General features: G+C 53.6%; 1 protein-coding gene across 1 annotated transcript; it reads left to right on the top strand.

The window, feature by feature from the left end:
• The first annotated feature begins 6,153 nt into the window (after positions 1 to 6,153).
• Positions 6,154 to 10,523, top strand: LOC131897813 (unconventional myosin-XVIIIb-like). Its single transcript, XM_059248770.1, has 2 exons — positions 6,154 to 7,424; positions 10,316 to 10,523. The coding sequence occupies exon 1, from the start codon at positions 6,399 to 6,401 to the stop codon at positions 7,410 to 7,412; it is 1,014 nt and encodes a 337-aa protein (XP_059104753.1). The 5' UTR covers positions 6,154 to 6,398; the 3' UTR covers positions 7,413 to 7,424; positions 10,316 to 10,523.
• The last annotated feature ends 3,708 nt before the right edge of the window (positions 10,524 to 14,231 follow it).

The following is a 14,231-nucleotide window of genomic DNA, read 5'->3' as shown; positions in this document are numbered from 1 at the left end:
GAATAAGGAGTGAACGGTCTCTGACCACTGAAGGTCCTGGTCTAGGTCCTGATCCACTTTGCAGGAAGGCTGTGAGCAGTGGCTTCACCCCAGCGAGACTCAGTTTGCCCATATGTAAGGTAGGACAATGGCACCGATCCAGGTGAAGTGGGGCAGTGGCGTCATCATTCTGTGGTCCATGCCCATGGAGCACAACTGCTGTGGTCACGCTCGGGGTAAAAACACAGGAGTCCCATCCACAGGACAACCTGGCAGGGGAAGGGTATGCTCTGTAGGAGAACCCTTCTCCACAGCTGGCTGCTTCTGAGCATGAACCAGAGCCAGAGGTCACCTCTCCTATTCTGCCAGGATAGGACTTGTTTATTCCTTAACATCCGTGCTCAGCCTAGGGTCTTCCTCGGCCCCGATGCCAGAGCTATCAAGGACAAACAACCAGACAGGTGTTACGATATTAAAACAGATCAGATTAATGACGAGCAGCACTTGGAGGTGAAGCCGCATGCGCTCATCCCCAGGTATTTGAGGGGACCTGGTTTCTGAACCCCCACAGATACCGACATTTGTGTTACGGTCCAGATTTGTCCAGAGTTTGTACCACCCCTACCCCGCCAACCCCTCATGCCCTAAGTCACTTTATAATACCCAACACTGTGACCTCACTGACCTATAAAGAGTGGTCAGATTGTATTGCTTAAGGAAAATGACGAGAAAGAATATCTGTGTGTGTTCCATATAGTCACGGTTATTTTTCAAATAATCTTTATCTGGCTGAGTTCACAGATGCAGAATCTGCAGATGGGGAGGGCTGGCTGCACATGCAGGTAAAACTACGGGATGTGTTGACTGCTCTGAGGCCCTGGCATAGATGGGGACTGACCAGCAAGCAGACCTCATCTCTACTTCCTAATAAGACCCTGAGACCTAAGGAAGGGGAAGAGCCAAGATTTGAACCCACTGTTACTCACTTAAAAACTCATTTTTCTAACCTTGCAAATTCCAATATTCCAAAGATTTTGTATCCTGGTATATCTAACCATCCTCCGCAACATTAGGCAACCGACACACAGGCATTCCTATGTAATGTTCCTGTGGATTCACTAGCCAGCATTTATTGGACTCCTACCATGTGATAGGCACCGGAGTATTTCTAATAGCTGAACATAGTTGAGTTGAGCACCTACTGTGTGCCAGAGGATTGAAGACTACCCTCATGAACCCAGTTTATGTTTATGGGGCTTCTGCATACCGGGGTTTCCCTAGCTCACTCCATATGTATTTGCTGAGCATCTGCCATGAACTAGGGCATTAATCTAGGCCTGCTAAATATAACATATTTCTAATATGGGCTTTCCTCTCCGTAACGCTAGCAGGTGGACATGGACCCCCCTGTTTCCCAGCCAAGGAAATTCTGGCCTGGAGAATGTAAGGCAACAATCCCAGTGATAATATCATTCAGGACAGCCCTAGACAAAGTCCCCAGCCACCAAGCTCTGATGTCAGAGGTAATATCGGTCTTGTACTGACCACAGAGTCTTGCAAAAGGCCACAGAGACAAGTACATTGCTCTGTATTGGCTCACCTACATGGGACTCCACTTCAGCTACTTCCTCTCTGTGTTCCACAAGAGTGTTCCCTTTCCCTTGTCCTGCCTGGAGGTCGTAACTCCTACCTCTCAGGGTTGCCATGGAGGCAGGAGGGATGCCAGGCTGTTTTCTTCCCCGATCCCAGGACAGGGCCCAGTACGGATGTTCATGAACGTGCCATGGCTGTGACCACTGACTATCTCTGCATTTGAGCCTCCTCAATGACTGCTCCTTGGAGTGACTAAGGGACAGGCTGATGAAGTCCCCAAGACAGCTCAGGAGCCTCTCTTCAAAGACTAACCCCTTCACTGACATTCATCATCCTGTCCTCCAGCTGCTCAGAGATCCCTCAGTACTGTAGCATCTCCTTGGCCAGGTCTCTGAAAGTCAGGTGGACATCTTTACTGTCTGCCCTGCATCCATCACGGGAGGGTGACAGAGAGTATTCTAGCCAGGTCACCCTGAAGGACACTTGAAGGGCAAGAATGAGTGTCCTAGGCCTGGGTACCTGCACACAGGCTATCCTAGAAGGTTACAGAGCTGGGACAGTGCACTAGCCTTGAGTGGCAGAGCTAGGATCCTTTCCCCAAAGCCCAGTGGCTGTCTGGACCGATAAATCCCACAGTGTATGCACAGACAGCTGATGTAGACAGCAGCAAGGAAGGCTGAGAGGGATGGGGGGATGAGGGACATGGGGTTCTGTGCAGTGGAGCTGAGAGGGAGTTCTCTACTCCTCACCTGACACCCTCATCCTCTGCAGTTCCCCCCCCCCCAGGAATCCACATGATATGGTTTGTGTCCCTGCTGATCCCAGACCTGCCCAGGAAGGCGGGGCTCAGCCCTGGGCTCTACTCATGAAAGTCAAGGCCACACCTGCAGCACTCAGGGCCACCAGCCTGGGCCACCTACACCTTGCATAGACACACACAGGCCTGGACCCTCGGACCTGCATCTGGGTTCCTGACTGATCCTGCTCCCCAGCCTGCCCCCACCTTTTCCTTCCAGAGATGAAAAGGGCAGAACCAGACCCTCCTGTGACTCTCCATCCCCCCTCCTCCGCCCTCACCTCTCTCTCTCCCCTTCCCTCCCTGACCAGCTGGGCCCTTCATCTTCCTACCAGTCCCCACCTCTCCCTGCACCTCACCCCACGGTCTCCAAGGTGCCTCTTCCTTTCCCTACTCCACTTCCTCTTACTCCCCAGCCCTCTTCTCTTCCGGTGCCTCCGTCCTCCCGTTATTCTCCTCATCTTGCTCCCTCCTCCTCTTCCTCCTCCACCCTGATTACATCCTCCATTTACTGAGCACCTACTGTGAGCCGGGCTGAATACTGAGTACAGGGCTAAGAGACAAGACCCTGCTGACACGATGAGTTTGGAGTCTTGACTCTTCCACCTCCCTTCTCCTCTTCTGTGTGTCTTTCCTCCTCCACACCATCCTCCCTACCTTCCTGCAGCTTCTGGTCATTCCATTTCCTCCCAGCTTGCCCTGGCATCAGAAGCCAACAGTCATGGTGGGAGTTGGGATCAGTGGGTCTGCAGAGTCCCAGTCTGCAGGCGGCAGCAGGCACCCTTGCTGTCATCGCCCACTCCGAGTGGCAGGCGACGAAGGAGACTGAGGCCTGAGAGACACTCATCACCCCTACCTCCTTTCGGGGCCAAGACAGCATGGAAATGACTTTTGTCAGCTTGGCAGCAGGCCACTGGCCCTGACAGCTCAAAGCTGTTTATTACAAAGGAGAATGAAATGAAAAGTGTGTGTGTGTGTGTGTGTGTGTGTGTGTGTGTGTGTGTGTGTGTGTGTTGGAGAGGGTGTTCCAAAGCACTGCTCTCTGCAAGCATGCCTTTGGGTGATTGGAAAGCAGTCACTGGGCTCCACACTCAGTGCTCAGCCAGGTGCAGCTGTGATGGGACAGAAAGTGACAGGCGGGACACAGGAAAGAGGAGACAGCTGCTGGGGAGAAGTGTGAAGCTTTTGTTTTAGCACACGGGGCCGCCCACTTCTTGTGGGGTGATGCAAGGTCACCCACCGCCCGTGTGGTGGTCAGTTTTCCCTTTATCCATCTTAATTCCACGTGTGGTCTCATCTCGCTGTGTCTCGTGGTGGGTTACATCTGGAGGCTGGAAGGTTAGGGATGGGATGGTGATAACCAAAGCCATGTGTGATGAGCTGTGACTTGGTCCTGTGTTCCTCTTGATTGAAGAACAGATGCCCAGCGCAGAATCAAGAGCTTTTCCTCTTCTTTTCCCTAACCAGCTGCCCATGAGGCCAACGTTGCTGAGCAGGGAAAGTGGGGCTCCCTGGAGGGCAGGGGGACACATAGAACAGGGGCTGAAGATAGGGAGGTCCTGGCTCATTGTCATCGTCCACGCTTGCGCTGCCTGGTCCGCAGCACGGAGCAAGGGACGATGAGTGCAGCCAGCCCTACGCTCCATCCTCATGAAGCTGTTCGGTGGGACCCATGATGAGCTGACAGTATCTCACAGGTGACACGCTGGCAGGATCCCCTAGGAGAGAAACCCATGGGATGGGGGAGGCTCTGGCCTCCGGTGTTCTTTGAGTCATGATAACAAGATACCATAGTCCAAGTGGCTTATAAACCATAGAAGTTGTGTTCTCAACCTTTGCGGGCTGAAAGTCCAAGTTCATGGAGCCGGAAGATTCACTGTCTGCTCATGGGTGGCTGTCCTCTCTATCCCGGTTTGAAGGAATGGGGCAGTTTAGCTGTCTGAAGTCGTGTGTGTGTGTGTGTGTGTGTGTGTGTGTGTGTGTGTGTGTGTGTGTGTGTAGGCCAGAGGTCAACCTCAGATGGACCCTCAGGATCCATCCACCTTGGGTTTTTGTTTTTTTTGGTTTTTGAGACAGGGTTTCTCTGTGTAGCTTTGCGCCTTTTCCTGGAACTCACTCGGTAGCCCAGACTGGCCTCGAAATCACAGAGATCCACCTGGCTCTGCCTCCTGAGTGCTGGAATTAAAGGCGTGCGTCACCACTGCCCGGCCACCTTGGGTTTTGAGACAGGCTCTCTCACTGGCCTGGAGCTCACAGATTAGCATAGCTGGCTGGCCAGTGATCTGCGGGGGCCACCTGTCTCTCCCTCCTTAGTGCTGTGTGACAAGTGTACACTGTCACACCAGCCTCCATGTGCCGGCTTAAGTCCTCACAATTGTGTGGCAAGCACTCCACCAACTGAACCACTGCCCCCCGCAGCCCTGGGGCTTTGTATAAGGGTAAAAATAGGGCATTAATCCCATGTAAGAGACTCACCCTCAAAGTTGGTCACCCCCAAGATTCCACCACCTAATACCTGTGGGGTATAATCACAACCTAAGAATATGGAGGTTGGCAAAGACCTGGACCCCTCGCCTGGCTGTGCCCTCCCATCTCCTGTCAATCATCTCCTCTGGGGGGCCTCAGTGTGGCTGTATCCTCAGATTCCAGACTGCCGCCCCTCATGAGCTACCCTGTGTGATTTGGGGTGAGGTGGCGAATTCCAGCCAGGAGCAGGATGGATGCTTTCCTCAAAGCTTTGGACCAGCATCCCAGCCACCTTTGGCATATGGCAGACCTCCTACACTTGTCCCAATTGTCACAAAGCCAACAAGCATCCGGAGCCTGAGTACACCTTGTTCCCACCTCACGGCTGGCCTGCTCTGGCTGCTTCGTCTGCCATTGCCAACCCTGACATCTGCTGTTCCTTTCTGTTCCTAAATAAATTATGAGAATTCGCCGGTGGGTGGACAGCAGCTTATTTCCCTAAAAGGGAGACACAGAAAATTTTTATTAATGGAAACACCCCTGGCCTGTTGCCTCTCTAAAGAGCACCCTTTATTTTATGCTCTATAATTCCTTCACACACCACTCAAGACTCCGGCTTTGGGAATGGGGGCTTTGGGGATGTGGTGCCCAGCTGCCATAAATGACTGCATAAAAATGGAGACTGTTCCATCCCAGAATAGAAGCTGCCTGCCCCCCCCTCGATACGCCCCTCTCCCCCCCCCCCCACTTCTGTAGAGATCTGGCTTCAAGTTGATTTCATGTGAATCTTTTCCTTTAGGGGAAATGGTTTTTAAATGCCTCCCCATCCTTCACTCGACGAAGCCACCAGAGGTCCTCATGACATCCCTCACCGAGACACAACTGTGGCACCTGATGCCCTGGCTCCCCACTTGTTGGCGTCAACCTCTGAGCTTAGCCCTGGATAAATAAGTCACCCTGCATGTTTCCCCTCCAAGCATGGGAAAATGAATTACTTGCTTATCACACACCAGGCTCTGGAGTGATGTTCTATCCTGTCAGATAGAATGTCCCATACGTCCAAGTCACCCATAGTAGCCGCAGTGTTTATCCACTCAGATGTACTTAGCTGGGCTTAATTATAGATAGAAATTGCATCTCAGAAAGCAACGCAAAATCATTTACACAGCTGGAGTTTCCACATCACATCACAGGATTCACTCCAGGCTGCGGCAGGGACCGCCTTTACCAAGACAAAATAACACTCACGCCCAGGCTTAGTGGCTCTCGTGTGGGTCTCAAAAATTGTATGAATTGTGGTTTCTAGTGGTTGCATCTTTCTTCTTGACACAGGGTAAGTGGAGAGTCCAGAGATGCTGAGAAGCTGAGACCACCGGCGGCGGCGGCGGCGCTGAGTGGAGCCTGGGATGCTCCCAGACAGACCTCGAGGGGTGGTTCAGCGTCTCTCCACCCAGTCTTCCCACAAAAGGCCTACCATTTGGGGGATGGGGAAGGCTTTGCTGTCCACGGAAAAGCCACCCCAGAGCGATCAGGTACCCTGTCCTCGTCTCCCCCTTCTCAAAGCATGGCGGCGGCGTCACCCTTGCCCAGGGACAAGCTCCCCAGCCCGTCGGCTGCTCTTTCAGAGTTTGTGGAAGAGCTCCGCAGGAAGAGGGCCCAGAGAGGCCAGGGTTCCTCTCTGCACCTGGGGGAAGGACCCACGCTCCCCATTTTCCAGACCACTGGGGCTTCCTCACTTCGGAGGGGCAGAGCCAGCAGCGACGAGGGAGACCTCTCACTGAGGACTGGAGCAAAGTCTCCTCTGGGAGCAGAGGGGAACCCCAGGGCCACAGCCGGTCTCTCACGGTCCACCAGTCTCAAGTGTATCGCCTCAGAGGGCACCGAGAACGTCGCCCTGATGCCTGACAAGCAGAAGACACGGTTTGGTTCCTGTGAGTCCCTCCTAGAGTCAGGACCCAGCACAAGGAGAAAGCTGAGCTCCCCCATGGCACTGAGGGACCCACTCTTATCACCGACGCTGTGGCCCAGGAGGCGGTGTCTGGAGTCCCCTGTGGATGATGCGGTCTGCCTGGACCTTGGGAAAGAACCTCTCGTTTTCCAGAACCGCCAGTTCTCTCATTTGATGGAAGAAACTCTGGACAGTGACCCATTCAGCTGGAAGCTTCCGAGCCTCAATTACAGACGCCAGACCAAAGTGGACTTTGATGACTTCCTTCCGGCCATCAGGAAGCCCAGCGCTCCTTTGTCCGAGGCTGCCAAAGATGGGATGGAGGCTTCAAAGCATCCAAACGTCCACTTTGAGATGGAAGAGGCCGACCGCTCTTTTCTCTCGGGGATCAAAACCATTTTGAAAAAGAACCCAGAGTCGAAGGAGGACCCCGCTCACCTCTCCGACTCCTCCTCATCCTCCAGCTCCATCGTATCCTTCAAAAGTACAGGCAGTATCAAGAGTGGTCCAAGAGTCCCCAGACTCCAAGGTGACGGGGGCGAGCGGATGTCCCCTGAGCACAGAGAGCCTGATGCTGGGAGGAAAGGGGACGACGTTGAGAGCATAATGAGGAAGTACCTCCAGCAGTAGAGACCTGCGCAGGTAAGCACAGCAGGCCAGGTCACCCCCAGGCCAGGCAGCCTCCAGGGGAAATGGGGTTCTGCTTTAATTCTGGGGTGGCTTGATCCAAGGTGTCAGGGGCCGAGGCTGACGTCACCTACGGCACTGTAAGTTGTAGGAGGCTGCATTGGAAAGCAGAGGGCCCTGGGGGATGCTGCTAAAGACAGTGACAGGGAGCTGAGAGAGAGTTCAGGGGGCAGAGTGCTTTTCTAGCGAGAATGAGGACCTGAGTTCGGATCCCCAGCACCCATGTATAAGCCAGGCAGGCGTGGTGTCCAACTCAGGAGGTGGAGACAGAGGAGACCCGTCTGGCATGTAGGCTAACCAAGGGGACAAGCCCCATGTTCAGCGAGACCCTGGCTCAACATATAAGATGGAGAGAGGCTCAGGAAGACACCAGATGTCTGCCTCAGGCCTCCACAGGCACGTGCTTACACATCTGCACACATGTGAGAGGTTCGGGGAGGTGGCTCAACCAATAGAGAGCTTGCCTTGTAAGCGTAAGGACCCAAGTTCAACCCCCGAAGCCCACGTAAACATTGCTGAGTGTAGTGGCGTGTACCCCAACACTGGAGAAGTGGCGGCAGTGGGGGGCTGGGGCTCACTGGCCAGCCCTACTAGCCTAGTGAGTTAGTTTTGGGTTGAGTGAGAGACACAGTCCCATAAGGCAAGGTGGATATCTCCCGGGGAACAACTCCTGAGGTTGTCCTCTAGTCCCGACAGGCACACACACGTGTGCACACATGCAGCTGCATGCACACACACACATGGACACATGCACACAAAGACAGTGCCGGCCTTTCAGCGGCCCCACTGAGTCTTGTTCCCTTAACCTCTTTCCATGTGGGGTGGAAGGGGCTGATGTGGCATTCTATCTACAGAATGTTCTCACTGAGCCACCGAAGGTCGGATTGGAGGGTGCATGCCGAAGGGAGAGATCCAGTGTTTGCTTTATCTGTAGGAGAGACACTGGAGCCCGGGATGGGGGCTGGGAAACGTGTGCAGAGTGTGCAACAAGAGAGCAGCCAGGGTTTTCCCACCTCACCTCTGTTTCCAGCCCCAACCCTGCACAGGACAGGTGTCCATCACATGCAGACTGACCTCTGTCCAGTGCATGTATCAGCTGCGGGTTACTGCTCATGGTAACCCAAGAGGTGGTTAGCCCTAGTTACCGTTTATCCCCACTTCCCAGGCTGACCAACTAAGGAGCAGAAAGTTCAAAATTACCTAGGCAGACCTGAGACCCAGAACCCCAGCATCCTTCCATCTCTCTCCCAGGCTCACCCTTAGGTCCACCACCCAGGTGTCTTCAGCACAGAAGTCAGTGCAGCTCTGTCTGTGGTACACGGCCAACAATAACGTCCCACTACAGAATCTCAAAGCCCAAGGCTGAGGTCGCCAAGCTGTGGCACACAGTCGCTCAGTGTGTGCACTGACTGCCGTGGCCCCTGGGCTTCCCGGAAGCCCGTGCTCATGCACACCTGCTCCTTCGAGAGGCACCCTTGGCCCATTGTAAAGTCACAGCCCCTTCCGCAGAGACCGGCTCGGGCTGTATCCAAGCAGATTAATTTGACTTAGCGTGGCCTTCTCTTTGCTCTCAATTACCAAGTAAAGATCTGATATTCATTTACATTATTATGCTCTCGGGGACAGGGGAAGCAGTTTCAAAGGCCAAGTAAAGGGCACACGTCCACACGGGGATGGTGCTTGGCACACACTGGCCCAGAACACCTTGTCTCTGCCATTATTATGTTTTTTAACTCAAGTGTCCTCTTCCCTCTGAGGATGTTCACTGTACTGGGGAGCTCCGGCCGCATGTCTCCCAGATTCCCAGGCTGGGGTTCTAAACCACACTGAGCAGCCCAGGCAAACCCCAAGCCCCAGGTTCAGCTCCTCCCTCCCCCATGGCTAGCCATGAGACCCCGAGTGCTAGTCAACAGCTGTGTCTCCAGTAGGGTGGGTAGGGGACAGTAACCAGTACCTGTAGGGTTAATAGGAATTCAAAAGATCAGCTGGGTTGGTGCTACATGCCTGTGATCCCCATGCCTGGGAGGTTTGGGCAGGAGGGTCACAAGTTCAAGGCCAGCCTGGGTGTAGTGAGACCCTGTCTTAAATACACATACATACACACAGAGGAATGTATACACATATACACACACATACACATATACCTGTACATACACATACACACAAATATATACACACATGTGCATATATACAGAAGCAACACATATACATACACACATGTGCATATGTATATATATGCATAGACATTGATACACACACATACACACATTTTCTCATACACTTACACACATACAGAAACACACATATATATATATTCACACACACAGAGAGAAAAATAAATACAAGAGACTGGCCTAAGCTCAGTGGAAAGCAGGCTGCTTTAATTTTGACACCTGGGTCCCGTGTGGACCTGCTTCTCATTCCTTTGATCCACTCACCAAGAAGAAAGGTTAACAGTGGCTCGGGGTTCTGGAAGCTCCAGTCCATGATGGATGGGCTCTGTGGCTTTGGGCCTGTGGGAGATACCACAAGGCAAAGCCAGTCCCTCAGGGTGGACAGGGAAGAGGAGAGAGAGGAGGAGACGAGGGTCCACAGTGACCTCATGGGGGGCCAGAAACAGCCCGTGGGACCCTACGCTGAAGGTGTTCACCCCTCCCAAAAGCATCGTGCAAAGAGGCCTTTAAACTTGGGCCTTTGGGTAGAGTCCAGATCCAAAGAACAGCAGCCCCTTAGAAATTCGTCTGTCCTCCCTCTGAGGCACCCTTCCACTCCCCGAGTGCTCTCCAGGGAGCCCCCTCCCCCAGGCTCGCCAGCCTCATTCCCCATCCCCCTGTGTTTGCTTCCAGCCTCCCCAGACACCACTGCCGCCAAAGACACCCACTCCAAAGTCCTGGAGAGAAAGAGAGAGACCCCCAGACCCCTGGGGCCCACCACCCAGAGCCAGACACCCTGGCCACCCTCAAGACGTGGGATGGGCCCAGAGAGGCACACCCCAGCGGGTCACCATGCTGCACATGTGCTTGGTCTGGATTCAATAAAGTTGATTTCCCTGGATTCTGTGTGGTTTCTCCATTCCGGAATGGCCACCTTGGACTCTGCTGGGGTACGGGTCGGGGAGTGAGGGCCCCAAAGGATGGGATCAGCCCAAGCGCTTAGTAAGGTAGGTCTGATACCATACGTTCACTCTCACTGTGTCTACAGGCCTCGGCCTGCCTCTTCATCAGACCGTGGCCTGAAGTCAACTTTGGGTGTCTCCTTCCCTCATTCTCTACCTTGTTTTCCGAGCGGGTCTCTTTGAGTTTGCACGTGCTAATCCAGCTTGCCAGGCTGGCCCCAGGTGCCTGTGACAACTCCCCTCCCTAGTGCTGGGATCACAGCTATGTGTTAATTTATTACTCCTTTTCCTGGGGCTGTCCTAAAACACCATGACTAAGGCAGCTTGGAGAAGGAAGGGCTTACTGTTCCAGAGGGATGAGAGTGCATCGCCTTCACGGTAGCAAGTGGCAGGCATGGCGGCTGACCCGGGATGCCAAGGGCTCTCATTCCATGAATCGTGAGCTCAAAAAACAAAGAGTAACTGGAAATGGCATGAGTCTCCAAAGTCTCAGAACCCGCCTCAGTGACACACTTCCTAAGCCTTCCGGAGCAGAGCCACCAACCGGGGACCGAGTGCTCACATACATGAGCTCACAGTAGACGTTCATTCAAACCACCACAACCACCAAGCCCGGCTGTCACATGGGTGCCAGGGATCCACGCTCAGGCCCCAGGTTTGTGCAGCAAACACTTTACCGACTGAGCCCTAGCTCAGGCCAGGGTCGTTGTCCGCCATCTCCCTGGATCCACAGTCACCTCCATCCTTCCTGTCATTTCTCTCTGCTTTTGTGAGTACACAGGAACACACAAGCGCTGAAAAGCCCAACACCCTGAGCACAGAGACAGGCCATAAATGTGTGTATCCAGTGTGTTTCAGGACCTGTGAATATGCACTCCACCAGCCCCTCCCACATCCAGCCCCTACCACACTCAGCTCCACCCACAATCAGCCCCTCCCACCCAGCCCCTTCCACACTCAGCTCCACCCAAATCAATCCCTCCCATTCACAGCCCCTCCCACACTAAGCTCCACCCATAATCCGCTCCTACCACACCCAGCCCCTTCTTCTCACATTCCCGCCCACATTCACAGTCCCTCCCATACTCAGCTCCACCCACAATCAGCTCTACCCACGCTCACATCCCCTCTCACACCTCAGCACACTGGAACCATAAACTACACAGGACACATCTTCCAGCCTCACAGCCAAGATACTGTTTTCTTTAAATACCCTCGAAGGAGTCAGAATAGTGATTACCAGTTAATAACAGCCAGCTAATGGTCATTGACCACACACTCCGTGGCTGCTGCTGGGCCAGCATTTCTCACTGTTGTTACCTGGCAGTGTTACAAAAAGTCCCGAAAGATAGCAGCAAAGATCCCCTTCTTAAAAAACAGGACCAAAGGGGTGTGACACACAGAATCAGTGTGTCCATGTCCTCCTCCCAACTGTGGCCTAGGGTGGGGACCTGTGAGTTGCTGGGTGGATTGTGGGTGTGACTGTAGGTGAGTCCCGTTTGCCTGGCTATGGGGACAGTCCTCTAGGGCAGGAGTGTGGGTGTCATGTCTCAGTTCTGGAGGATGGATGCCAAGGGTCAAGAGGCCAGCCCTCTGAGAACTGTGGGAGCCTCTCCTCATCTCCTGGACGCTTCTCACCATCTCTACACATCTGGGAGCACCCACCCTAACGGGCTTTTTACAACTTGATTGCCTGTCTCTAAATAAGGTCGTGGTCTGGCGTCCTTGCTGTGAGAGCTGTGATGTGTCTCTCTTGTGGCATAGGATGGACACGACTGAATCAATACAATGGGGTAGGAGAAAACAGAGACACATCAGCTCTGAGCATGGCCAGGGGGACGATGGGAAGAAAGGAGGGTAAGGGCTTGGGCTGGGGTAGAGCTCTAGGTACGGTACACGTGGGGTGCGGTGGACTTCTGTGCTCCCAAAGTGTCTTCCGTCTTCCCACCAAAGAGTCATCAGTGGGATGTGAAGGGAGCAGGCAGAACCTCTGTGGGCTCAAGGTCCTGGTAGAGAACAAGGCATGACCCAAAAGCCTGCTGAACTTGGCCGTGGGGAACATATAGGAACTACAGGCCGCACCACAGTGCTCACAGGGTCACAGACCCTCTGCCAAGTCACTCCCCGCTGCAAGGCTCAGTTGCTCACCTCTGCAATGGGAGCACTGAGATTGGAAGACATGGGTAAAACAAGCTGCCTCGTTTACTTCAGACCCACGATAGAATAGCACAGGGTGAAAGACCTCAGTCACAGGGTGAAAGACGTTAGTCACAGGGTGAAAGACCTCAGTCACAGCGTTCACTTCAGAAAATAATAACATCTGAGGTCTGAAACCAAGTGCCGTGGACATTGACTCTGCCAGGGACCATATCCTAGGCCAACAGATTGCACTGTTCTCTCAGTCCTCACACACCTTTACTCTGTCTGTCCTCACACCTTTACTCTGTCTGTCCTCACACCTTCACTCTGTCTGTCCTCACACCTTCACTCTGTCAGTCCTCACACACCTTCACTCTGTCTGTCCCCACACACCTTCACTCTGTCTGTCCCCACACACCTTCACTCTGTCTGTCCCCACACACCTTCACTCTGTCTGTCCCCCCACACCTTTACTCTGTCTGTCCCCACACACCTTCACTCTGTCTGTCCTCACACACCTTTACTCTGTCTGTCCCCACACACCTTCACTCTGTCTGTCCTCACACCTTTACTCTGTCTGTCCTCACACACCTTCACTCTGTCTGTCCCCACACACCTTCACTCTGTCTGTCCCCCCACACCTTCACTCTGTCTGTCCCCACACCTTCACTCTGTCTGTCCTCACACCTTCACTCTGTCTGTCCACACACACCTTCACTCTGTCTGTCCCCACACCTTCACTCTGTCTGTCCCCACACCTTCACTCTGTCTGTCCTCACACACCTTCACTCTGTCTGTCCTCACACCTTCACTCTGTCTGTCCCCACACACCTTCACTCTGTCTGTCCACACACACCTTCACTCTGTCTGTCCTCACACACCTTCACTCTGTCTGTCCTCACACCTTCACTCTGTCTGTCCCCACACACCTTCACTCTGTCTGTCCACACACACCTTCACTCTGTCTGTCCCCACACACCTTCACTCTGTCTGTCCACACACACCTTCACTCTGTCTGTCCTCACACACCTTTACTCTGTCTGTCCCCACACACCTTCACTCTGTCTGTCCTCACACACCTTCACTCTGTCTGTCCTCACACCTTCACTCTGTCTGTCCTCACACCTTTACTCTGTCTGTCCCCACACACCTTCACTCTGTCTGTCCCCACACACCTTCACTCTGTCTGTCCCCACACACCTTCACTCTGTCTGTCCCCACACACCTTCACTCTGTCTGTCCTCACACACCTTTACTCTGTCTGTCCTCACACCTTTACTCTGTCTGTCCTCACACCTTCACTCTGTCTGTCCTCACACCTTCACTCTGTCAGTCCTCACACACCTTCACTCTGTCTGTCCCCACACACCTTCACTCTGTCTGTCCCCACACACCTTCACTCTGTCTGTCCCCACACACCTTCACTCTATCTGTCCCCACACACCTTCACTCTGTCTGTCCCCACACACCTTCACTCTGTCTGTCCCCACACACCTTCACTCTGTCTG

Source organism: Peromyscus eremicus, chromosome 23, assembly GCF_949786415.1.
Source record: "Peromyscus eremicus chromosome 23, PerEre_H2_v1, whole genome shotgun sequence".
Classification (NCBI taxonomy): Eukaryota; Metazoa; Chordata; class Mammalia; order Rodentia; family Cricetidae; genus Peromyscus; species Peromyscus eremicus.
This window is presented reverse-complemented; position numbering and strand designations above follow the sequence as displayed.

Coding starts and splice junctions, on each gene's coding strand:
- LOC131897813 (XM_059248770.1), top strand. CDS start 6,399: ATGGCGGCGGCGTCACCCTTGCCCAGGGACAAGCTCCCCAGCCCGTCG.